Source organism: Accipiter gentilis, chromosome 22 (assembly GCF_929443795.1).
Source record: "Accipiter gentilis chromosome 22, bAccGen1.1, whole genome shotgun sequence".
Classification (NCBI taxonomy): Eukaryota; Metazoa; Chordata; class Aves; order Accipitriformes; family Accipitridae; genus Astur; species Astur gentilis.
In genome coordinates, this window is record NC_064901.1 from 12,703,114 (window position 1) to 12,729,574 (window position 26,461).

Sequence of the window (26,461 nt, forward strand, 5' to 3'; positions counted from 1 at the left end):
ATGTCTCTGTGCTGTGTAAGTTTTCTAATCTTCTGAAAAAATAGCCTAAATTCTCAAAACTTTGGCAAATTGATAATCTGAAAACAGAATTAGAAATCTTATCAAGGAATGCTTTATATCAATAATTTTAATTTTAATCCCTTTTTATACACATTTTTCAACATTTCAAAATGAAAAGTCAATTTGAACTGAAAAATGAAACTTCACATTTAGAAATTTTGAAACAGGATATTTCAATAATTAAAAAACTTTTTTCCATAATATATTTCCAATGAGAATTTTCAAGACCAATCCTTTTTCACAAACAGTGTTACTCTTCTTGATTAATATTTCAATTAGAACATTTCATTGAAAAATCCCCTATCAAGTCAAATGGCAATATACACTACCTTCATGACAGATAGAAAACCATATCAAAACTCAGCACTTATTTGCTTAAACACTCATCTGAATTGCCTTGCTTGCTGTTGTTCTTTGGGTTTTATAAGCATTATTGCTCCGGTTGTTTATCACTAATAATATTGGAAACAAGTGTGCTTTACCTATTTGGTGGAAGACGGAAAACTTCAATCTTTGGAATTTATTTCTCCGCAATGGGAATAGGCAAACTACAAATCAGATTATTTTTGCTGGTATATAGTTGACTGTTTTCATAAGAATTATGCTTACACATCTTGAGTATATCTGCAGCAGCTAGAAACTCCAAAGCATACAAGGGAATCTTGATTCCCCTGTTTTTATTTATGCAGGAATGAGAGATACTCATTGAAGAAACCTGCAAAATATGAAATCTTCAAGTTAATTCATGAATGGGGGTCTCCACAGTTGCTGTTTTTCTTAATAAGCGTACACTTCTAGGGATGACTTTGCCTTAGGTTACATCACAGTTTCTCTAATTTGCTGTATGGATAACCCATGTCTGTCTCGTGTATATTCTTTCCAGCTTCTAAGCAAAGGATTAATACTTTCCCCCTATTACCTTTTTGTACTTTTTTGCTTCACCTAATTTCTCTTCATAACGAGCTTCAGACACCATTATCATAAAGAAAGGGATTTATCTCTTATGGACAGCAAGCAGAAGCATGTTTTTTCCATTTGTTGTTCCTATTTACAGGCCGTTACCTACTTGTATTTAAAAATCACTTTTCCGTTTTACCTTAAATTAACTTCTGCTTCAAGATCTCTCCTTCTAATAATCCAAATCCTTAAAATGCAGTAAAAATCTTCAAGTAACAGTGGATATTCTATAGGGTTTCTTTCAGGTTCTTCTACTTTATGGGTAATGGTTAAAATGTTACAGGAGGACAGCGAGACTCTTTTATTTCTTCCTCAAGTTTTACTTATTAAATTTTATACATATGTAGATAAGCATATATATATATGCTGGATACATTCTTCAGACAAATATAGGGGACAAGAGCAGGCTGCTTAATATATTTTAGAGTGAGATATTCGCTGTTTAAAAGAAAGCTTTCAATGGAATTAAAAGCCAGAGATTTAATGGCAAATGTGTAACTTCATGGAGACATATTATTGTATTTTAGTTCAATGAATAATGACTAATAAAACCATCATTTTATGGAATTCATATTTTCAATATATAGTGAAATAAAAATATACATTTTAATCATTTTTCTTTTGAAGCTCAAAATTTAGGAAATGTTAGGTTAAAACCATAAAAATAAGGAATCAGTTATGCCATCAATCATAAAACTAAAGAATTTGAAGCTATTCCTTTTCATGTGCAAAATATTTTTTCCATTTCAACGTGTGGCATAAGCTGAAGCTTCTATAAAAATATTTATAGTAAAATAGAGCATAAATCTATAGTTACATTTAATCAGTTTTAGAAAGATGCATCCAATACTTAGACACTGTAAAATTATTTAGAATCAGTCAATTTTACTTCAGTTACTGCTGAAGTAACAAAAAGTATGATGCAATGGTCTTTTGTGAGCTGAATGGCATATTTGCTCTCATCTACACAAAGCCCTGTAAATAACCTACAGGTTGTTAGTCATTACTTAACTCAGCATCGAAAATGCTCATTTTAGCTCTTCCATATTAGTGCATTATCCACAGAGTACTTTAAAGAACCATTAACAACCAGATGCATTTTAAGCAAATACATTGCTTAAGGAAGAGTTACAGAAAATAATTTTGACTTCCCATGTAAAAACCTTCTTAGAATTCCCTCCACTGAATGTACAAACCCCTCTGAAGGAACTGAAAAGTCTTTAGTGGATTGTCTTGGAACAGATCAGCAAAGCAGAATTCAGTATCTAACATAAGGTGCTCCCTGGGCCATGGGTGTAGTAAAGCATCATGCAAGGTATGAAGTCACACTATCATTCTTTCAGTTGGCAGTCACATTGGCTTCCTTCTGACGTAGCCTTTCTTTCTGTTAATGAAAAAGAAAGAGTTTTATTATCATTCTTGTCTACAATTTTTCCATCTCCACTCAAGTTGCCATGAGCATTTGGTCTAGAAGACTGAGAAGTACTAAACTAGTCACAATAGATTAGAGTTTTCTTTAATTAAAAAAAAATTAACGCCTGGAGCACTCAAGCAAGGCTCAGAACCAATTCATTACTTACTGTAGAAAAACTGAGCTTGCTTTAGCTACACACTTGTCAAATACCATGTACCTTTAAAAATGCTCAGCTCTGTGAAGACCAGTGCAGCTAGAGAAAACCAGACACATTTCAAATTCATGTGAATCTAATACCTCGTCTGGAATGGTTTCTGCTGACATAAAGGCTCTAATTTAGCATTAGCTAGATTCTGTTGTTTAATGACCTCTTCCCAAGCAAATGTAGTCATTTACATCTCTGCCGCCTGTCCTGCAACTGATATGCTCTGCTGGGAATGAAAGTAATATACTGATTCCTTCATGTATGTTTCCTTCCCTTAGTCTCTTGGTTCCTACAGTTTGAGAAATGCTGATCTCACGTATGTGTCTTGCTCACAGACAAAAAAGGTTTTATCTACAGTGTAAGTTATTAGTCTTCTTTTTGTGTCATATTAAAAAACCTGGGAAACAGCAAGGAACAAAATGGGGATTTAATCCCTTCTACCGTTATTCAACAGAGCAAACAGGGTTTTGTAAGGTTTTGAAAAAAACCAGACACTCAGCCATTGGACAAATATATGCATTGAGCCTCAGTGCACTATGGAGCATGGAAGAAAACACAAGAGACTTCAGTGGAAGGGGGGAAGAAACCAGAAAAGCAGCTCTTATCATATTTTGCTATCTAAAAGAGCAGAGCCATGCTTAGGTACAACTAAACTAAGTTTTAAATGTTAACTGTTGGACTACCATAGGGCACAAGATTAAAGATTTCTCCTTGGGAAGAAAATCACTCTGCTACGTTCAAACTAAGCATACTATGTCACCTTTCAACAACAGCAGAAACCTGCCACCATTCTGAATGACAAGAATATAGTGTCAGAAAAACCCTTCTGAATGTCATACTGAGAAACATCATACCAGGCTAGCTGTAGGATTGATTTTCTTCGTTTCAACTTTCTTCTCTGCAGTTAACTTGCTTACTGATTGCTGAGCCACTTTAATTCTGAAACAAAATACATAGAATAGACATCATTAGATTCAAAGAAATTAAAGGTGTTCTGGCTCTGCTTGGTATACACTCTATCTGTAAGAACTACCACCACTACCTTTTTTTAGGCACAAGCCCAACAAACTGCTATTACTATTCAAAGGCACTTAATGAATTACCAAAAGCAGATCAAAATACATTTTTAAATTGAGAATATCAAAAGCAAAAGGACAGTCGGCCTGTATTGCTCACTGAAAATGTTACCAGGCAAACAATTTCTCTGTTCTTGCAGGATCTGGGTTTTATGGAGTATCTTTCCTACCAAAAAAGCCGCAGTGTCAAGAAAAGAAGATACTCCTCTGAAAAAAAGCCAAAAGCTAGCTGGCTCAATCTGTTGTATATATAGAATATAATATTTTAGTAGGCCATTTGCCAGGCTACACATTATATTTCCTCTGAAAACCTTGAAATGAAAGCATCTGCCAGTTTTTCCTTAATGTTTGCCCCATTGCTTTACATGGAATTGACTGACCAGCCTCACTGATGTGGTAATAGAAGGAGAGGCAAAATAGAAGGGGTTCTTGTCTAGGGGTAGTCAAATCCCTCTTGTGTGCAGCTACAGACCAGTCTACTGAGAGCACTATTGAGATAAGGGGAAAGAAGAACACAGACCTGATTCCTCACTTTCTTGTGTTTTGCTCTTAGGGTCTTGCATACAGAACCCTTGTTTCTGTGGGCATTTAACAAGAACAACCCCATCAGAAGTTTAATCAGGAGGAAGACGAGAAACAGGGAATTTAACAAAAAGGGACTTGACTCCTCTTACAGACAGCAAAAATGGCCAGGGAAATTATGTGCTAAACAGTGATAAAAAGAAAAAAAAATTCTTGGCACTCCTAAGACAGGATCTGCCCAGCTATCATTGCCTTTAAAATGCTGATGCTATAAACACCTACTTTACAATTCTGTATGCAAAATGCAGAGGTAAAGAAGTTGCAAGTGATTTTTTACAAGCAAGGAGAACTCAGCAAACCAATTTTCACTAATGCACACCAAATCAGTCTTTTACGAGAAACAACACATTTCTTGGCACTCTTGAACTGAAGAATTCTACTTGCTTCTCCTATTTAATTTTCTCCACTGGCAGAAATAATTGCTATGGCCAGACAAAAAGCATTTAAAATACCATGTCCAGTTCAAACCACTTCCGACACACTCAATTTTTGAGGAATTTTGGAAGAAAATCAAATAGGAAAGTGGATTATATCTGCAGTTACTGATGTGTACCTCCTTGCTGCAAGACTAGGAGCAAACTAGATTCTTTTAAAAATATAGAACACATTCATAAATTCATTATTGTGTTTGTCAATGCTCAGTGTTGGAAACTAAAATTTCTTCTCCGAGATATGTATTTTAGATGCATCTACTGGGTAGTTATTGGTGTTGTCTCACCTTCCAGTGCTTAAGAACAGGAGGGAAGAGTTACACTACTTTCACATAAACTTATTTTCAACACTGTTTAGCTACAACATTGATTCAAACTGAATGTACACCCTCAAATACACAAATATGAAATTATTATTCTGTACATGTTTAAATAGCTCTGAAGTATTTTTAAAACTTAATTAGTGTTCCCTGTTTCGCAGCAACACATCATTCCATCTTTTTTACAATATTGTTAAACAGCACAGTTTACTTCTTAATGATGGATGATAGCACCCACTGGACAGCATGCTATTCCTCACAGCTACAAAGTTTATGCAAAGATGATAATGTATTTCAAGTGACAGTATTCAGGTCCAGCAGAACCACACCAAGAGACTGACTTCTAAACTGTTCCCTATTTTGAGCACATTTTCTTTTCGATCACATTCTCTTTGGTCCTAGAAGTGTTTTCCGAATAGTTTTTAAATGTTTAGAGTCCATATTCTAATCTGAAGGGAGAATTCTAGGGATTATAAACTTTTAGACTTAAAAAGAAAATGATGCCTGTCACTGATTTAGGCCTAGCTCTGCGTATTTTATTCCATATTTGCACAATTTCCAGGAAACCTGGATTTTTAAAAATAGAATTCATAGTTTGGAATACAAAATAAAAATAAACCAGCTCACTAACAGGATTTGAATCATGTCATATTTGGCTTATAAAAATGACAGGCTGATTATATACTCCACTCTGGTCTCATAGGGAAAAAAGCCATCACTTTGCTAACATGTGACTGATAAGATTAGCATGCATTATCAGAAACATAAGTGTATAATTTAAAAGGAATGTAATTCTTTGGGACTTTTTAAAATCAGATGGGTCAATTTTAAGAAAGTAGTTAGCTCAGTAATTACATCAGTGAAGCACCCATGCTGTAAAGGTGCCTTAGAAATAAAAATAATTCTTTGTTAAACATGAACAGGATACTACAACTGGCTATTGTGTTTGGAAGCACTATCCTTGAAATGAGAAAAATGAAATAGTATGAAAACTATCAAATTCAAAATCATAAAATTGGCTAACAGCAGAAGTCTAATCTTCATATACTTTTTCCATTATTTTACTTTCATAAAAAAAACCCAGATATGAACACATAATTTTAATTGTCCATTAAAAGCTATGACAGCCTTCCATGAAAACTTAGAAACACATACGATAATTCTTTACCCGCATCCAGCTCTGGAGTCCTCAGCATGGGAAAGACATGGACCTGTTGGAGCAGGTCCAGAGGAGGCCACAAAAATGATCAGAGGGCTGGAGCACCTCTCCTATGAAAACAGGCTGAGAGAGTTGAGGTTGTTCAGCCTGGAGAAGAGAAGGCTCGGCGGGGGACCTTCTTGCAGCCTTTCAGTACTTACAGGGGGCTTATAAGAAAGATGGGGCCAGACTTTTTAGCAGGGCCTGTAGCGATAGGACAAGGGGTGATGGTTTTAAACTGAAAGGAGGTAGATTTAGGCTAGATATAAGGAAGAAATTTTTTATGATGAGGGTGGTGAAACACTGGAGCAGGTTGCCCAGAGAGGTGGTAGATGCCCCATCCCTGGAAACATTCAAGGTCAGGTTGGACGGGGCTCTGAGCAGCCTGTTCTCGTTGAAGATGTCCCTGCTCATTGCAGGGGGGTTGGACTAGATGACCTTTAAGGGTCCCTTCCAACTCAAGATATTCTATGATTTTATGATCTAAAGTTGAATGTATGCACAACATTTGACTGAGTCTTTTAGTGAAACAGGTAAGTAAAAACAAACAAATCACACACTTAAAGAATGACTAGCCAGCGACTAGACAAACTCAGTTAATTCAACGTACGTATGTCTCTTCTCTGATGACTCTATTTTTTTCTACCATCTTTCCTTAGCACAAATAGAAATAACTTCCCATTTGTAGAAATCATATAATAGCATAACTTTTTTTGAAAAGCTTTTCATTAAAATACTAAAAATTAGGAGTATATTAAAATTAGAAATAAAACTAGAGATGAATAAGGTAAAGAAAGAACAAAATTACAAATGAAGTATATTCAAAAGGATAGAGCTAAACTACTAATTATTTTCTGAACTTTTCTTAGACACATATATTATGTTATTAACCAATCTGCAGATATACCGCACAACATACTATTATTTTCAGTTAACATAAAATAGACTATTAAAACATTATAAAGTTGTGTAAGGCATTAATTGTATTTTGTGAAAATTTATATAGATGTAAATTGTTTAACTTCTTCTTATAAAAGTATAAACTTCCTTGACTACTTGTAATTGTTCAGCAATTACTTGTTCAAAGCCTGTTCGAAGTAAAACAAAAGTTAGGTATAGAATGTCAAAATGTAAGGTAAATAAATATTCTCTTAAATTTTCCTTCTTTCTTGTGACTAACTGCAGTTATATTAGATGATAATGAAGGTGGCCAGTTTTAACATTTATACTTTATAGATATCAGGTGGAATAGAAAAGAATGTCAGGGAATACGGGAAATCTACTCAAGTCTTGTGTTCAGTGTAACGGCCAACAAAACATCTAAAGAGGACTTTGAAATACTAAAACATTTACTGTAGATTTACTAGACTAAGTAGTGTCTTGGTGACACTGCTTAGGGGGTAAGATTTACAAAGTATGGGCTTAAAATGTTTACTCACTTCATCTTGTTACTTAAGTTTGTTCGTTACTTAAGCGTTACACTAGACACCAAACAGAAGTCTACATGTCTTTTAAATACCTCCAGGGATGGTGACTCTACCAATTCCCTGGGCAGTCTGTTCCAATGTCTGACAAGCCTTTCAGTGAAGAAATTTTTCCTAATGGCCAATCTAAACCTTCCCTGGCACAACTTGAGGCCATTTCCTCTTGTCCTATCTCTTGTTACTTGGGAGAAGAGACCAGCACCCACCTCGCTACAACCTCCTTTCAGGTAGTTGTAGAGAGTGATAAGGTCTCCCCTCAGACTCCTTTTCTCCAGGCTGAACAACTCCAGTTCCCAGCTGGAAAGATAATAGGGACTGATAAGTTCTTCAACTTAGGGAAGTTCAATTAACTTGTATTCTGACAAGAATCTCCTCTGACAAGAAGAGCCTTATCCTGAAGAAACAGTAGCAGAATCAAGCCCTGAGATAGAGCTCCACAATTTACAGCTTGCAGATATAGGCTGAATAGCACAAACTAAGCAGAACCACCAACCACTCTATACCCCTTTCTTCTGAGTTTTTGTTGTGTGAATTAATGTACAGGGGAGCAGCTCACATGAGCTGGACATTTACAGAGGCATGACCATGAGGGGGAGTCTGGAGATGTGCAAAGGAATGGACTCAGTGAAAAGATTATTTTTTTCTTCCTATATCAGTATAAAATACCATGGATGGACACACTAGTCTAGCCATGTTTTAGAGATTTCATGGAAGAGAAATTGGGACTGAATCTAATAGATGTGAAATCAAGGAGGAAGAAAGGGGAACAGAAAAGTCAATGGAATCTAAATATCTAAAACAGAAAAGCAAGAAGGGATTGAATTGTGTAGTAAAACATGCTAGAAAAATAGTGACAAGGACACTTTTGAACAGAGAGCACTGCAGAGAACAAAGAGACCAGAAAGGATGGTAGAATAGCTGAATCACAACACAGAGACAAAGGGTGTGCAGGTGCTAATTTAGCAAGCAATAACATGAGGCCAAAAACTTAAGGTATGCAGGTCAGTTAAGCCTTGAAATCTGAGCAGGTGCAACATGGATGTGTTCAGAAGAAAAGTTACTCTTCTTCAACAGTGAGCAAAAGAGGTCAATATACCTTAACATATAAAGAAGATGTGGTATCAACTGTAATACTGAGCAATATTGCACATTACCACACAAAATGGAAAAAAAATTGAATTAAATTATCAAAACAATGTATTTTTAAGTAGGAGAATCATGACTCCAACACTGCATATGGATCTTTACTATAAGCAATGAGAATATCATTGGCTTTTTCCTGCCTCTGTGTGGCAGGTGTTGTCTTCCCCTGTAAACTGAATGCAAGTCAGGCCTCTTAAATTAAGAGATATTAGTGAAAAATAAAGACGCTTTTTTTATTCAAAATAATTATTATTTTTATTTTGTAACTGGGGACACAGAATTGAAATCTAACCATAAGCCCATATTTATTAAAAGTTTCCTTCCTAAGATCATGAAAATACTTTTCCTCCTTACAGGAAAAGAGATTATCAAGCCAGAGACTAACCAGATAAACTCATTATCATTTTCACCCCTGCTTCCCATTCAAGTCAGAAAGAAGGTGTGAGCTGGCAGGCTCCATGCTCTAAAGCCCCCAGTTAGGAAAACTAGAATCCCTTCTAAACAAGCCAGTGGCTACTTAACAAGCCAGTTGCCAGCATGTTCAGGCTCTGCTATTGTGCAAAGACAGACACCAAATTATCTGGTTCTCTTTCAACCTCTTGATATTCTGAAATAATCCATTTGCTTCACTTCTGCAGCTCCTTCCACGCAGCTGGTGGGTTATGTGGATAGCCGTGGATTATGAAATAGCTTGGAATAACAATTCTGTGCCACCTGAGCTTTCCATGACTTGAAGTTCAAAATTCTGCCATAAGACTGTGTTGGCATAGGAACTGTTGTGCAAACCAAATCTTCAGATATGGGTGGAGATGAACAAGCAGAGGTAGCTACAGTCAACGTCAACTGTTCAACCTAGAGCCAAGCTGCATACCCAGCCCAGATCCTTAACACAGCTGAACAGTGACTCCCCTTGAGAGACTAAGAAATATCCCCATAGCTCCAATTCCTTCAGTGTGTTACATGCCTTACTGCTCTCAGTCATACGGTAATTTCTACACGCAGCCCATAAACTAATCCTTAAGTAACAGCACTGTTTCCTGAAAACAGCCCATGCAATATAACAGGCTACATTTCAGTCTCAAAATTTTAGAAGACAGATGCCTGTGTATTACCTGGCCTGGCAGACGATTTTATAGAGTTCTTGGTTAGCTTCACAATTAGGAGCCTTATAACAGACTATGAAGTTTGAACATTGTCCACTTCTGTTACTGTATTGTACAATACAATTGCCTGATCAAGCCTTCAGGCTTAAATCTTCTGGCAAGAACTTGGTCATTCTTAATCAAATCTTTACATTGCATTTAGAATAAATGTTCACTAACTGCATCAGTATAAATACAGTAAAATGTATGTTGTCAGTGGAATTTGTCTCCAAACCTCAGATTGCTAATACGCTTGATATGTTTCTATTCTTTCTGGATCTACTGACAGTGTTTTGGTTATCTGTATAAAGTGTGTGAGAAATTTTAGCTCTGTAGTCACAAGAAAAAAAATCTATTTTTATGCCTTTAGGAAACCTGGTGCAGAAGGAAAAAACAATAGAAAGAAAAAGGCTACACCAATTCAGATCAAAAGCATGCTTCAGTCCACCTGAGCTGGCCACTAGCAGATACCTAGGAGCATACAAGGACAGCCAAAGCATACACTGATAATCCCCAGAATACTTTCACAGCTGGAAACTCTCTTCATATATAACAGTCCATGGATTTTTCTAATATGAATTTCCACTGTCACCATTTGGAAGCAATATAAGCTTTTGGCATCTGCGACATCTTGTGGCAAAGTGTTCAACAGATTAAGTATACCTACTGTAAAGAGGCATCACTGCATTTGGCTTATACTAGCCACTTGCCAATTCCATTTGATGCTCTTCAACTGTTGTATTAGATGAGGTATGTAATGACTATATTTCCCATTCACCCATCATGCTTGTACAGATCCCTATCATATCCTTTTCAGTAGGGTCCTTTCCAAGCCGAAGAATTCCCCTTTATTTAAATGGTTTCTTATGCAGAAGCTGTTCTTATGCTTACCTCTCCTAGCTCTACCATATCCTTCCGGAGAGGAAGGGAGAAGGACTACATATGGATAACTGTAGGTTCGTATAATGATTCAGTGATGGTTTTTGTTTTGTTGTGTAGTGATTTCCTAATAACACCTAAAAGGAAACACTATTTTTCTTTCCAAGAGCAAAAGCCTTGACACAGCACTTTGCCAGATCTATTGTATGCACTATGGGAAATAGCTATTACTGTTTTGCAGCGCAGGCCTGTAATTTGTAATTACCTCCTCAGTTTGCACCATAGCTACACCTTAACCTCAGAAACATGTAAAAATCCTCTGTTTTTTTCTTTGTCTGCATTGCTAAACTATCTGGTAGAACTCTTCATTAATTCATGTACCAGCTACTTCAACCCTACCTTTCTGGTATAGGCAAAGGCTACACTGGCCACCTAAAATCCACTTGAAATGCATGTGGAATTCAGACATGTAGAATGCCACCTTTTCCTCTTCTCTTTCTTCACTCAAGCACAATAACTGAAACTCACTCCAAAAGCTTTAATATGACTATGAACCATTAGCCTCCAGTCTGCTAATGCTGTAGGGTTCATTGATCAAATTTTCTCACAAATACGTTGCCTCTTCCCAATGCTGCAATTATGTGTACAAGGAACTCCCAGCATAAATCCATAAAGTCACCTAATGATCCTAATGATCGTTTCAAATATTTCCTTAGAACTCATTTATGTTGTGATCTCAATTTGCCTTATTAGACCATTAGTTTAATATCAAATGAAATAAACAACATCTGTTAACTCATCTTTTGGCTTTTACCATACATGCAGATTGTATGATACCTGGATGATGCCCTGTTTTGGAATGTTTGACTGATCATCAGGACTGAGTGTTCTACCACAGTACAAATTGATCAAAATGCCCGCAAATCTAGACTCTCACTGACTCTCACTGTCTTAGGTAACACAGACATGAAGAAAATAGATGAAAGAGAAATTAACTTTTAAATCAAACTATAAAATAAATCTGGCCTTCTAAAATAGATAAAATGTCTTGAACCAAAGATTATTTCTCCTCTTTGCCCACAGTGATATTGAAAATGAAAATACAATCCACTAGTCCCTCTGCGTTGAGTGTTTCTGTCAAATTTCAGTCATTTGTTAGGCACAAGATAGTCTCATAATTAGCTTAATCTGTGGTTAAAAATATTAAATATTGTATTGGCCAGCACTGCTAAGATATTTTGCAATTACATGTTAACTCCTATGGTGTTACGAACAAGGACTCCTCAGACTTACCGTTTTCCTGTGCAGAAATAGAGGGCAATGAATACGATTCATTTTGTATTTAATAAATGTAAGAGTTAGGTAGAAAGCTATAGCCAGCTCCAATTTACTATAATAAACAAAAATTAGTTGGGGACTGCTTGGTGCTTTTTCTTTTGTTAGGACATTTTCATCTTTACCATTAGCTATCTACACTGCTACAGTCAGAGCTTCTGCTTTTCAAACCTATTATTGCCTTTGTGGCAAAAAAACCCACTATGTCTTTTTTCACAAGATTAAGCTGAAACCATCAACATGTTTTGTGCTAGAGATGAAATCCAAGAACAAAGAAAGCATTTTAAAAAAGGACCTTTTATAAAAGGTACCATTAAAAAGTAGGACTTTTTCCCTATTTTTAAGATGAAGTATATAATTCTGCTCATTAAATAATGATTATGTCTTCTCCAGCAATTGAGACAATCTTTGGTTCTCTTTTTCTTTTCAAATTCTAACCTATAAAATTTGTATGTATGTTCTACCTGAAAGAGATGGCTTAATCCAGTATGGTAACTATTGTAGCAATCTTATCTTTGCAGTGTAAGCAGTGGGTCAATGAACAGCAATAACTCCTTTTGTATCTAATTATTTCATATTTAAAGGGTAACACCCATAAACACATAATGATAATCCTTGTCACGTTTCTTTTGCAAAATACGCAATCACAGTTTGCGATGAAACTACTCACTGCAAACCATTAGTATTTTTTCTGTATTTATACTTTTTCCCTATATTCAGACTTGGCTAGGATATCCTCTTAAAATATACTTTAACAGATCTTGAATGCTTTAATAGACTTATAGATAGGCATTATACATATATATCTCTCATGTATTTAAGTTGTTATAATTACATATTTGTTTTGCTTCTGAATTCTTTGACATGCCCACTGCAGATAAAATCAGTAGTCTTAAGAAAAGGAAGTGAGACTGCAATTACATGCAATCTACCATGGTGCAAGTGCCTTGTTGCCAAAAAAAAAAAAAAAAAAAAAAAAATCTTTGTTTTAGTCTTCAGTTCAGTTATCATCTCAAAATTTTATAAACAGAAGAAAGCATAATAGCAGTTGATGTACCTGCATGCACAGACATACTAAATTATAAAGCTGTCAGCAACAAAACTGGGTTTTGATGCAAAACAAGAAAAAAAAAAAAGTCTCCAACATTTGATGAGTATTATGGTGCATTTACACTAAGCTGTTTGTCAGAGATGAAGAGGTGATCATGAAAGGAAATTTTATTGTATTGTAGTTGTGCTCTAGTATTGAAAGGAATACTATGTCTGAAAGAAAACTGTCATCATATTCCTATCAGGAATACAGTTTTGAAAATTTTCTTCATTTTATCTCTGTAGTCATTTATTTATAATATCCTATCATATCATGTATCATGTATCATATCATATTGTATCAATCTAGGTTTGTTATCTGTCTGTAACTCTGTCTTGCATTCCTAAATGGTGTGCAAATTTTGTCTAGGAAAGAGACAATGATTCAACTATATTTTGCAGGCAGCTAATTTATTTTCATGGTAGGTTAAATGCAGGGCAGCTCAGTTAAAGTGTTTCCTTTACTTTAAGAAAAAGTCTCATAGAAATCTAATTAGATTTCTACAGTTGTGTTACATTTGGGAGCCAAGCAGTTTTTAGACAAAACAGGCTCTTGCAGCTGAGGCTGTCATTTAGTTCAAGGTGGTACTCTTTTTTCCTGAAATTCAGAGATTTTAAAGTTGTCCGTTATACAATGTAAAGTAGTTAGTTTTGAGTCTAAAATTTTAATTTTGGAATCTTAGATATTTTGACCTACTTTTACTACTATTAATTTTAAGCTAATACATTTTTAATTATGCTTTTGCATAATGATAATTTTGCATATTATAATTAAATTTTGAATTTTCTGAGCCATATTTCTTAAGAGACAAATTATAATCCAATATTAACATTCCTATGTAAAAGTAAACAATGAAATCCATTTTTAGGTATCTATGTGACTAGGTAATTCAGACACATTTTATGCTGAGTTTCTGCAGCTCCTCCTGAAGGGTAATCCAACTGTAAATGTGTTCACATAAGGATATCAATGCCTCAGTTTCAGAACCCAAGTTTGAAAATATTGACTTACACTCCCAATTCGTCCTTTTTAAAATTTCCTTCAAAACAAAAGAATTGGTTCATGATAAACAGATTTTTTTAAATTAAATTACAAACTTTAAAAATGCAAAACAAATAGTGCATCCAATTAATTAGCCAGTTAAGGAACACAGCTGTCCATTCCTGTCATACTAAGGTTTTTAGTTACCAATGTGCACAAAGACTCTTAGCTTGCTTTCTAACTTTCTTGGACAGTAGCTCATCAACTGTTAGTCTCATACTTTGTAAGACAGAATCCTTAAATGGTCATGACTTTACAGGACATTTTCAGGTGATGAAAATAGCTTTTCCATCACGCTAATCTACTGATTTCATGATGTTCTTCTTTTCACTAGCACATTACAAAACAATTTAGGATGATGAAAACAGTTCTTCCGTCATTCTAATTTACGTATTACACAAGGCTCCTCATTTCAGCAGCTCATTGTCTTGATGAATCACCCACATTTTGAATGTAAAGGACAATGAGTTGTCCTTTTGAGATTAATGAAACTTTGTAAAAATAATTTGAAGTGAACCCTGAAAAACAGTCTATATAATCCAGAAAGCGTCAGCACTTTGAAGTATTATGGTAACTGGTGCTCTGCATTCTACTGGTATTGCTTTACATTTATGAATAGGAATAAAGGTATCCATCAAAGGAGCTGATGAAGTATTTGTGCTGTGTTTTTATTATTTGTAGATTTTATTTATATAATTATTAAACCATGGGAAATTCTCATCTCACCCCAGTAGGAAAGCACAGAACATAGCAGTTTAGTTACAAAGATTTCTTTAATATTGTATTAAGAAAGTTAAGAAGTTATGTAGTGTTAAAACATTTACAAGGCATTTTAAATCAATTTCTTTGAAGGGATCATTGTATGCCATCAGCAAGGTGCTAATTACATAAAAAGGAATGGCTGTATGGTCTGGATTTTTTTTTCCTTTTTCCCTTGGGTAGTTAATTTCTATTCCTCCTTAACTGCTTTTGGAACAAAAATAAGTCATGATTCAGCAGAAAATCCCTGAGATGACCCATATCACGATTATAGCAATCTGTTAGTGACTGTTTGTTTTACACAGTTTTTAATGTGTAAAACAAATTTGCATATTGATCTAGACACAAGGAAATACAAGATTCTTTGTAAATATTTGCAGTTGTCAGCTTCTAAAGTCTATTTAATCATAACATAGATGATACATAAAGCTACAACTTTCAAGTGTTTAAAACCTGTAATATCTGTAAAACAATGTTGATAAGGTTGATAATTGGGAATTTATAATTTCTACATCTTGTCCTTTAAAAATCTACTTCTACATGAAACTAAAAGGTCCACTGATTTGGAGCAAAATGGAAAATGTAAGTGTCAATGAGTTTATTACTTTTGCTGATACCTTTAAAGACATTTTTCTCTAAATCTGTATCAATTTGGAATAAACACCTGGATTTATATTTCATACTGAAAGTGATTAATCCATTTTCTTCCAAAGCATGACCACATTACCACTCTTTAGGTCTTTTCAAATGAACTGAGATATGGTAAGCATGGTGCGCTTGTAGTGGAATTGTTTTTTCTTTGTAAAAGATTTTAAGCTTCTTTAAGAAAATCAAGAAAATAATTGAAGGTTTGGTGTTGGTTTTTTTTTTTTTAACTCTAACTAATAAAATCAGGAGACTGTGGTGAGATCTAGCGGCAAGTAGTTTGATGTCCTCAGCAGGACACCAAAAGTCAGAAGTAGTGCTGTAAATTCAGTGTGGGGCTTCAACACTGTGCTAAGTGTGGCCTGAATCTCTGGGGCTTCCCTTTGATGCAAGTGCAGTATATTAACTGGAAAAGCATTCACTTTTATTTGTCTGTACTGTCTGCGACAGCAATATCGCCTCATTTAGGCTAGTTCAACATGAAAATGCACAGAGAAGCAATCTGTTACAAATTAGCACAGCTCCCCTTTCATTTTACTAGCTAGTAATTGGAAGGGGTTACAAAAGTGTAATTTATCAGATTATATGTGTTTATCTTTTTGTGGGGACAGCATGCCTTTGGTGAATTTTCCTACGCACCCTGAGGGAATAATCTTTCCTTGATGTCCATTAGATCTGAAAGAAAACAATGACGCCTGTGAAATATAGGAGTATAATTTGTTGGGTTTGAGAAGGAACAGTTTCCCAGACATCTAAAATGGTATTAATGACTTTATTAGAACCTTACCGTTCCTTGGAAATGCTTTTGCTCTCTCGTTTCCAAATGGTCTTGAAGTCACTGCAGAATTCGTACCACACCGTGAAAATGTAGTTTGGTGTGATCTCCTTCTCGCCAGGCTTTGGCTTTATCCCAAAGTATCCCACTGTTTCTTCAAAGCTGCGAGGGAGGGGGGAAAAAAACTGTCAACACATAAGCTCACTGGGGAAACAGTTTCTCTGAGGGCTGGTTCCTGATTCAGTAGTCAAGGCTGGTAATTACCATAACTTCCCCTTAGCCTTGGAAATCATAGCAGCAATTCATGCTGAGTATAGCTAATCTTCCAACACCTACCTCATTCCCAGGAGGGTAACTTACAGATGCATGAGACATCATAGAGATATGTCACACAGGCAAATCATGGGCATTCAATTTTAACGAGAAAAACTTAACTCCTTGCATTTCAGGAAATGCTATATTATATCTATTTCTTTAATTTTATTCTGCAACATTCCATGAAGAACTTATTCTCCCATTTATCTTTATTGAAGGACTATGGAAGAGTCACATGCCAAGTCAGGAAAAAATCTCCAGGTGTGGTTAAAAATAACCTTCAAGTACTTAGGGAGAATTAGAAGTAGCAAGAAAAAAGCCACAGACAGTGCCAATAGTCAGTTTGCAAAGTTTTTACTGAAAACAATTAATCTCCTTCCTGCTATGTGTCAATAAGCAGGTAATTCATTTTATGAAAATACATTGCCTATATTTTAATGCTTTTTAAATTTTGTAATATGGCTACTGAATTGCTATACAGCTGGATATTTTCAAAGTAGCTTTTTATTATAGATGATACTTCCGATAGCAGTTTACCTGATTGTGCATTTTTAAGCTTTATGATATTGCTTTGTATAGATAAAATGGAATGATTCACATGACTAGGTACTTATGTAATGAAACAAAAGTATGTTCGTACTTTCGTAAAGGTTGAATCACTTTTTGAATCACTTTTCTCTGCAAAGTAGATATAACAATCCTGAAAGATTTGGTGATACTTATTAAAAATAATGCTGTAATTTAAAAAGAAAGGTAACAACATGTTTCAAAAGAACTAATTTTTCTTGAAGTACTGATTTTATTTAAGCAGAAGAAAGTTACATTGTTCTTTACAGTTGCCCGATGGTCCTAAATCTAGAACACAGGAAATGTAAATCTTGAAAATAAAATAAATAAAAGGTATCTTAAAGACTTGTAAGGAGTCCCCAACTATCCAACAGATGTTACTTGAGCAACAGATGCAGCTTCAGTAAATATTTCTTTCTCAATTTATACTTGCATTTGCATAGTCCACACTGCATGTTTTCATACAGAATTGCTAAGGTTAGGGTCAAGTTTTTTTGCCTTAGGTTGAGATTCAAGCTTTTAGCTAGGCTTTAAGAATATAAAGTAACCATCAAAAAGTCCATCAACAGAAGTTACCCCCCAAAAATACAGGAATATATATTCCATCTGCTTCACAAAGTATAGAAGCTTGGATTTTAGCCACATGAGCCAATACGCTCTGGTTTTTTTGATACTTCAAAGATGGATACAGCTTCTAGGACATGCTGAAGAATATCACATATTGCTCAAGGTGAGCTATTGATATAATAGTTTTTTAAACCCTCATATATGATAAGCTTAACCTTTTAAATTTCTTACATAGGTTTTGTTTAAAACATGTAACTATATTTCAAGTTAATTGGTGCTCCACGGTAAAGATATCACAATGAAATAAGTATGAACAAGCCCATAATATTCAGAGTTGAAGGGTCCCGTAGTGACACTACAAGGAGAAAATAAATAAATGAATAAAACACTAATATAGGTTTAAATATCTGTGTAAACCATTCTGGGATTTCAAACCCTAAAAATACTAAAATAACCTTAGTCATAATCACATGGTTAAAACAGTTTATGTCTACTGGGCAATGTCATTTCCGTTACATTCAGTTGGGCCAAACATTCCTCAGCTGTTCATATCCCTTGACCAGGACAGCTCAGCCAGGAACAGCAAGACCAGAAACTCTCTTCTCAGGTTGGCTTCACATAACAGCAGCCAACGCCGGTAACATCGTGCTCTCTTCTTCCTAACAGAACCCTTCTCCATCCCAGCTGTAGCTGATACAGCTGTCTCTGCATGCTCCAGGATTCTGAATTCCTGCACTCTATCTCTCACTCTGCCTTCATCCTGACACCTACTCCTCATCCCCTCCTCATGTTTCATCCTCAGCCCTTCTCCCAGTAGCACTGTTTTGCTTTCGCCCAGCTTAACGTAGCTTCCCGAGCTGCTTTCTGACTTTCAAAGTAACAGATCTTTCTAGCAGTAATTCTAAATACTGAATGTTTAGTTATCAATTGAATAAACCCAAACTCTGTATCGGACAACTAATTCCTTAAGTCAACTGCAAATTAATTATACTTCCATATCCTGGAGCGTCTACTCTGCTCCAGAAGGGCTACAAAGCAGGTAGAATGTGAAAGAGCCTGTGCCACAAAAGGTAGGTTGGTAGCTATGTAGAAAGGAAACAAGCCAGCCAGCCACCACTGACAAATGAAATTAAGAGGTGAAGCCCCAGCTGATGTCAGCCAATAGTTCAGCTAATTTAGGCACCTTCTGCAAGCAAATGGAAACAGTTCACCGAAGACTTGAACTGCATCTGGGAGGTGCCTATCTCTCTTTTCCTGACTGTCTAGGAAGACTAACCTAGGTGTCTCAGTTAGGTGGAGAGACTCGGGGCTCAGAAAAGTAGCATAAAAATCCAAATTACCACAGATCTGCCTTTAGTGACCATGAAGAAAAAATATTGATAAGAAGTTAAAAATTAATTTACCCCAGCTGATTTATAGCAGTTCCACAGTTAACACAGACAAGGTTAAAGGTGGATCCTTCACTCTCACAAAACTATAACTTGGTAAAAAAAATTTATTAGAAATACTAACTTACTCATATACTATCTATCTATAAATCCATTTATCTCACTTCCCCTATTTTGCTTCCTTTGGCCTAAGTAAGGCACAGATACTCAGGCAATAAAAGAATTAGGATTTCACTGGTTTCTTAGTATACTGCATTCAATAGCCTAAGTGCTGAAAATGTTCAGTGACAATGAAATACATTCAGGTCAATGTTGACAGTAATTAAAACCTCAAACACAGTACACTGTTTGGCTAAAAACTCAACTGAACTTTTTCCTGGAAGACTACATAAGAATTTTTCAGAAAGCATATTACTTCTTTGAAGTGCAGATCCTTTTTCCTAAGATCAATAACATCTTTGACCAAAACAGTGAGAAAACACTAGCAAAAACCTTACCATTTTTGTGCATTTTCCAAACTGCTCTCTTCTTTTTTATGTTCTTCTTTAGCTGCCAGTGAAAAACATTTCAAAGATATAAATTACTGCCTTACTGTTTTAGAGATCCCACAGATGAAATATCTCTTACATCCAAAATTGGATAGGTTGTATACTAAATATAATACAAGTGATAAACATTTGCTAATTTTCAATTTTTATTGCTTTCTTGTACCTTAATGAATGCTTCTAATGTACCGATAAAGTGTATTGGATTTGAAAAGTCATTTAAAATCCATACTGTAATATATAGCGGTAGACATTAATCTGAATAAAACCCAAATAATTAAACTTGACTTTCAGATTTAAAAAAAGAACATTAAGTTGTTTATGTTTCTTTATTGTTGCCGACCAAAACTTACAAATTTAAACCTGTTTGCAGTGCAAATAATTGGAAGTTCAATTGGAATTGAACAGGTACCAAACATAGTTAACACCAACTGTTCCATATAGCTATCACATTTTGTTCAGGAAGCTGGAAAGTGAAAACACATGTACTAAGTTTTAAATGTATGGTATGTACATGATTTTTTTGAAAAAGCAGCCAAGAATTTGAAATACGGTTAGTGAATCTGAGTGCCTCTGTTACAGAATGCTCACATGAACTACTTAAAAGGATTTGATTTTCAAAGGATGGGCATTCTCTACTTTTGAAAATGTTTCCTGAGCTGGATACTCAAGCAAAAGCACTAGTTTTTTTCATGAAATGTTGATCAATTCTTCTTAATACAGTGGAGCAACTTTAGCTGCGGCAGAATACCACGTATGTAAAACAACGGTAATGTGGAAAAGTTATTCCTGTTCCACATTAGAATAATACTGTAAGTGCAAATGTTAATATGAACAGAATTCAGACACTTCTTTATACAAAGATAAAGAACTGTGTCTTTTTGCTGCTCAGTCTATAGGAGCGTGTTGGCTGGCTGAAATACAGTTACAAACTGGAGTTCACAGGCAAGGCCACTGAGAAATTGAGCCTGAATGATTCCATTTCATTATAAGGCTACTGACAGAGGTTTGTACTAAAACAATTAAAATAATTTAAAAACTGGACTACTTCAGAACTTTTGCTGTTAACAAAACAATTTCATTTCAACTTGTGCATTTACTTATATTGGGCAAGTGTGTTGGAGGCACTTATTCAGATTATTTCAGTATGGTAAAAGCCAGAAACAATATTGTGTGCCCTTTGCAAGGAAAACGACTAATTCTATACCATTGAACTCTCCACCTCAAATCTTGGTGACAAGACAGCTGCAACTGAAAAAGATAAGGCAGCTCTGATTTATTGTGTTCATCTCATGCTCCTGAGAAATTCAGCTAAAGTTAACCTACTATACTTAATTCATTATTTCCACAACTCTTTCATTTTGTATCATTAAAAGTAGAAAGCATAGGTTGGAATTCTGATGGTTCATCATGATACAAAATTAACTACATACAGAAAACCAAAGATGGTTAAAAGCTGAACTGCGTATAAAATTGTACACTTTATGATTACATTAATAATTTCTTTCTGGTTGTTAAGGAGATGAAAAATTGTTAAGTTTCTCAGCATAGCTATATTCACAACAGAAATTGAATATCCTTAGGTCCCTGCACATGAACAAGAATGCAATAACTAAGAAGGACAACACACCTATACATTTTTATTAAGGTGGTAAGACCTGACTTACTGTTTTTTAATCTTCTAAGAACAGAATATGGGAAGATAGAGGCAAGAAATTTTAATTTGTTATAGAAAGTAGAAAAAAGGTGTGACTTCTAGGAAGGAACACAGGAAGTTTACATTAATATAACAGCGTGCATGTTTGTATACCAATATAAGGGAAAAGAGGAAGGAAGAAAATAACTGTATTATATGACAAATGGTATTTTCCATATTTTTAACTATAAGCTTGTCTGCCAAGTAACTATTTAAAAGTATTTATTTGAAATTTAGATGCTGAGACTTGTTAAGAAAACAAATGAACAACTCTATCCAACAATTTCTAAGTAAACAGAAGTTACAAATACTACATAATGTGTAAGACAAGAAACCAGAGCAATTCTCTCATCTCGTCGTGGTTTAACCCCAGCCAGCAACTAAGCACCACACAGCCGCTCACTCACTCACCCCCATCCCACTGGATGGGGGAGAAAATCGGGCAAAAGAAGTAAAACTTGTGGGTTGAAATAAGAACGGTTTAATAGAACAGAAAAGAAGAAACTAATAATGATAATGATAACACTAATAAAATGACAGCAGTCATAATCAAAGGATTGGAATGTACAAATGATGCGCAGGGCAATTGCTCACCACCCGCCGACCGACCCCCCGCCAGTCCCCGAGCGGCCATCCCTTGCCCCCACTTCCCAGTTCCTATACTAGATGGGACGTCCCATGGTATGGAATACACCGTTGGCCAGTTTGGGTCAGCTGCCCTGGCTGCGTCCTGTGCCAACTTCTTGTGCCCCTCCAGCTTTCTCGCTGGCTGGGCATCAGAAGCTGAAAAATCCTTGACTTTAGACTAAACATTACTTAGCAACAACTGAAGACATCAGTGTTATCAACATTCTTCTCATACTGAACTCAAAACATAGCACCGTACCAGCTACTAGGAAGACAGTTAACTCTATCCCAGCTGAAACCAGGACAGTATCCACCCTTATTCTATACCATTGACGTTATGCTCAGTTCCCATACCTTTAGTAAACTTGCATTCAGAATTTGTAATATCCTGCTCTTTTTCTCCCCCTCCACAAGCTGCAATAATTAACACTATCAATGCTGTCAGTAAAGGCTTCCATGAAACATTTAATTTCCTCAACAGAGTCCTCAAAGCCCTATAGTCAAGATACCAATCCTCATCTTAATTCGTGGAATTACTGAAGGCAATTAAAATTAATTACACAAATGAAAGAACTTTCTTTTTATTTCTCTGGCAACACCACACTTGCTCGCATAGAATTTCCTTTCTGCTGAAGTGGGATCATGTAATGCTTTCATCCTTAGACGATATGCTTGATTTCAGTTTCCTCAGTTTCCTTAAGTTAAGAACGTAATAACAGCCGTATCAGATTGGCACAGGGATTCATCTAGCCTAATGTCCTGCCTCTGGCAGACACTGAAGCAGGTGCTCAGTTAGAGTTAAGGACCAGTACAAACACAGGATCCTTCCCCTGAGTGTTCTCTCTGCCTCTGAGGTTCTGTAGTTCATATAAAATGCTTCCTGTACTGGATGTAATTTCAATGTAATTCTCAATGGATTCTCTCCCGAGAGCTTGCTCATTCTCTGCTTAAGCTTTTAGAACCTTTTTAGCTTCCACAAACTGCTGTGGCAAGTGTTCTATAGCCTAACTACACGTAGCACATTTTGTTTGTTTTGGAATGGACTCCTGATAGCAGCACTCTATTTCTTCTATCAGACAGAAGCATGACTCCAGTGAACACTGAAATATAGTGACTATTGGCATTAGCTTTTTGATTAGGATACTTTTGAAGCAAATTTCCTCACTGTCCTATTTATTGAGCATTGATTTGGTTTGCAGATAGGTTTTGGTGTGTGCAAACTAATTTCCATTAGGAGGAAACTGAACAGGAAGCTCCACAGCAAGTGCACTCCCATACTTAATAGGGACAAAAGGACCAAAATAATGCTTGAGCCTTCAGACAGTGTTGAAACACATGAGATAGAGACGTTCACCTCAGATTAAATCTAACTCAAAGCTTAAATCTCTACTGTAAACACACTGGCCTCAGCCTCTGCTGCTTCCATCAGCTGATCCAATCCTACTGCACCAAATTATTCCATACATTACATGTATATGATTACATAGAGGCCCTTCAAAATGCCTTCCCATAAGCTGCATTTGGTATGGAGACACCCTTCTGTCTGGCCTTGGAGTTATTAGGCTTGACCAGCTTTGAAAATGACAGGGAACTGTCAAATGTAAGGTTTGCTTTCTGGTCTCACATCTAAATGGAAGTTCTTAATATGCTCTACTGTTTGGATTAGTCCATATCCTGAATAAAGTATCAGGTCCTGTCCTATGACAAGCAGACAATCTCAATAAATATATCTTCTTTCAATATAGATATGAAAACCAGGATCAATTAAAAATTTCTGTGTCTTTCTACAGACAAGAGCTTTGAAAGGAAAACAGGTATTTACAAAATATGCAGTTCTAATTTGCTGTAAGAATAGTCTTTTGTAATACAGACGGCTATAGACTCTGAAGATCAGCCACTAAGCTTATTCATCTTGCTATCTGTATCTAGCTCAAAGAATAAGAGAACAAAGAGACAATGACCTTATAAATTTGCCTTATGAACCTGAGACATTTCTGGTGACTTCCTTTTACTGAAGTGCAGAAGTAAGCATTTGAAGAGTCATGATCCTTAACAGTTCTAAAAGTGAAACAGTACTAGAGTGAAATGGTTAAAAAAACCCTGACTTATTTATTCTACATATTCTACTTGCTGAGGATGGAACAGCATGCCAAACACTATTTTGAGAACATGAAACTACCAGAAAATATTTATTTTTTTACTGGGTCTAATATATGCATAGCAGCTTCCAATTACAACAGAACCAAGACCTCTTCATGCATCAGGCTACTATGAAATAGTTCCCCAAAGAACAAAGGAAAGAAAATATTGGATACTGGCACAGACTGAAAGTTGGCGAAAATCAGTAACTAACAGAGGCAAGCACAGAATGATGAAACTACTTGCTCTAAGAGGGGAGGACAAAGAAAGAAAAATGGGTAGACACAACTGCACAAAAATCTCACAGTTACTTCTGCCCCCCTAGTGAAAATTTTTAACACTTACTGAGTCTGACTGGATAAATTTTCTGGTATTTTTCTGTGACCTTAAATATATGAATGCATGTAAGAAGGATAATTCACAAGTCTACTGATCTAGTTGTACCCATTACAGCTTTTTTAGTTTTCAGTATCTTACTGTTTTCAGAACTGAAAGATCTGATGCATATCTTTTTATAACTCATCTAAGCATTCTGGAGCAATGACAATCTTCAAAATTATGAGAACACTCAGACAACTAGCAGTTAGGAAGGAGACATCAGAATTCTTTAGTTTTATATTCCAAGGCTGAGTTCATGTGGTTCAAAAATGTATGCTTCATGAACTTTTAAGACTGGTAAATTACATGGTTTTCTGTGGGGGAAAAAACCCACCCTAAAAAAAGGTATTTGATTTTTTTTTTGCCCCAAGGAAAGAAATAGGTCTTTTCTGGCTCATGTCTTCCAATCAACCACAGTTAAGATTAAGACAGAATCTAGCATAAGACATAGACAGACCCCCTCCCCCCCCAAAAAAAACCCCAAACAAACTCAACCCCCTAAAAACCAAAACAAAACATGCAACCCCAAAACAAAACCCCTAAGGACATTCCTATCTGACCTTCATAGAGCCTGGACAGAAGCTGTTAAAACAGTGACAAAAGGTTATTGTGACATTTTCTAGGCTCACAAGAACTCACCTTCTTTATTAGTCAAGACTAAATAAAACCTCTCGAGTAGTCATGCTGAAAGACAGCCAAAAGATGAAACACATCCTAAAAACATATTAGCCCCTTAATCAAGGGTTGAGAACGAAAAGTATATCCCTAGAGAGGTTCAGTTGGGTTATCTTTTTCCAAAGTGCCAAATGTCACATTCTACGACGTCGACGAGTAAGGAGAACAAGCAAAACCAGACCTTATTTTCTTGGTCATTTTAAAGCATGAAGACATACCACCATTTGGTATCAGAGATCCAAATCTCTCAGAAATTATCCATTGCTGGTATGTTTGGGTATCAGGAGCTGAACTCAGAAGACTTTATGGCTAGAAGTGTACTATATAGATATCTTCACCCTCAAGTACAATTGTCATACAAGGGAAACTTTTTAATAACTCTGTTTAATCAGGGACTATGCAGAGTGGAAGAAAAAACTCAAAGGTGGCATTCTAGGTGGGTAAAAGCACTAGCGAAGATCATCAAAAGCAATATAGTTGTTCTCTGTTTTTGTACAAAATTCTGGACACACTTAAACTCCTAGACACTATAATAGTACAAAGAACAGCAGGATCAACAGCGGGATCAACAGTCCTTTACTCAAGACTTACTGGACTACAAGTAATAATATGGAAAACAAAATTTTCACAGGGGTGTGCTTGCTAGCACATGGCAGTTCTTTGAGCTGCAAAGAACTATCATGAGCAACCTAATGAAAGTATGCTTTCCTAAGGATTGTTATTTTAGTGTCATGGTGGGTTGACCCTGGCCAGTAGCTGTACAACACACAGCCACTTGCTCACTTGTCTCCCTTCTTCCACAGTGGGATGGGGGAGCGAATAGGAAGAGCAAAAGTGAGAAAAACTTGCGGGTCAAGATAAAGACAGTTCAGTAAGTGAAGAGAAGGGGAATTAAAAACCAAGTGATGCAATCACCATCGCTCACCACCCCCCACAAGTAGACTGATGCCCAGCCATTTTTGGAGCAATGACTACCTCTCCCAAAATCCTTTCTCCTCCTTTTTTATTGCTGAGCATGACATTACGTG

At 35.9% G+C, this 26,461-nt stretch overlaps 1 protein-coding gene across 1 annotated transcript in view; it reads right to left on the minus strand.

Moving 5' to 3' along the window:
* Nucleotides 1–260: 260 nt before the first annotated feature.
* Nucleotides 261–26,461, minus strand: part of FMN1 (formin 1) — a 145,266-nt gene continuing 119,065 nt past the window's right edge. Inside the window, exons 14-17 of the mRNA XM_049825227.1 lie at nt 19,871–19,922; nt 16,549–16,698; nt 3,491–3,575; nt 261–2,401 (exon numbers count right to left, since the gene is read on the minus strand). Coding sequence (XP_049681184.1) covers nt 2,357–2,401; nt 3,491–3,575; nt 16,549–16,698; nt 19,871–19,922 — 332 coding nt within the window. The 3' untranslated portion in view covers nt 261–2,356. The remainder of the gene's footprint in view (nt 2,402–3,490; nt 3,576–16,548; nt 16,699–19,870; nt 19,923–26,461) is intronic.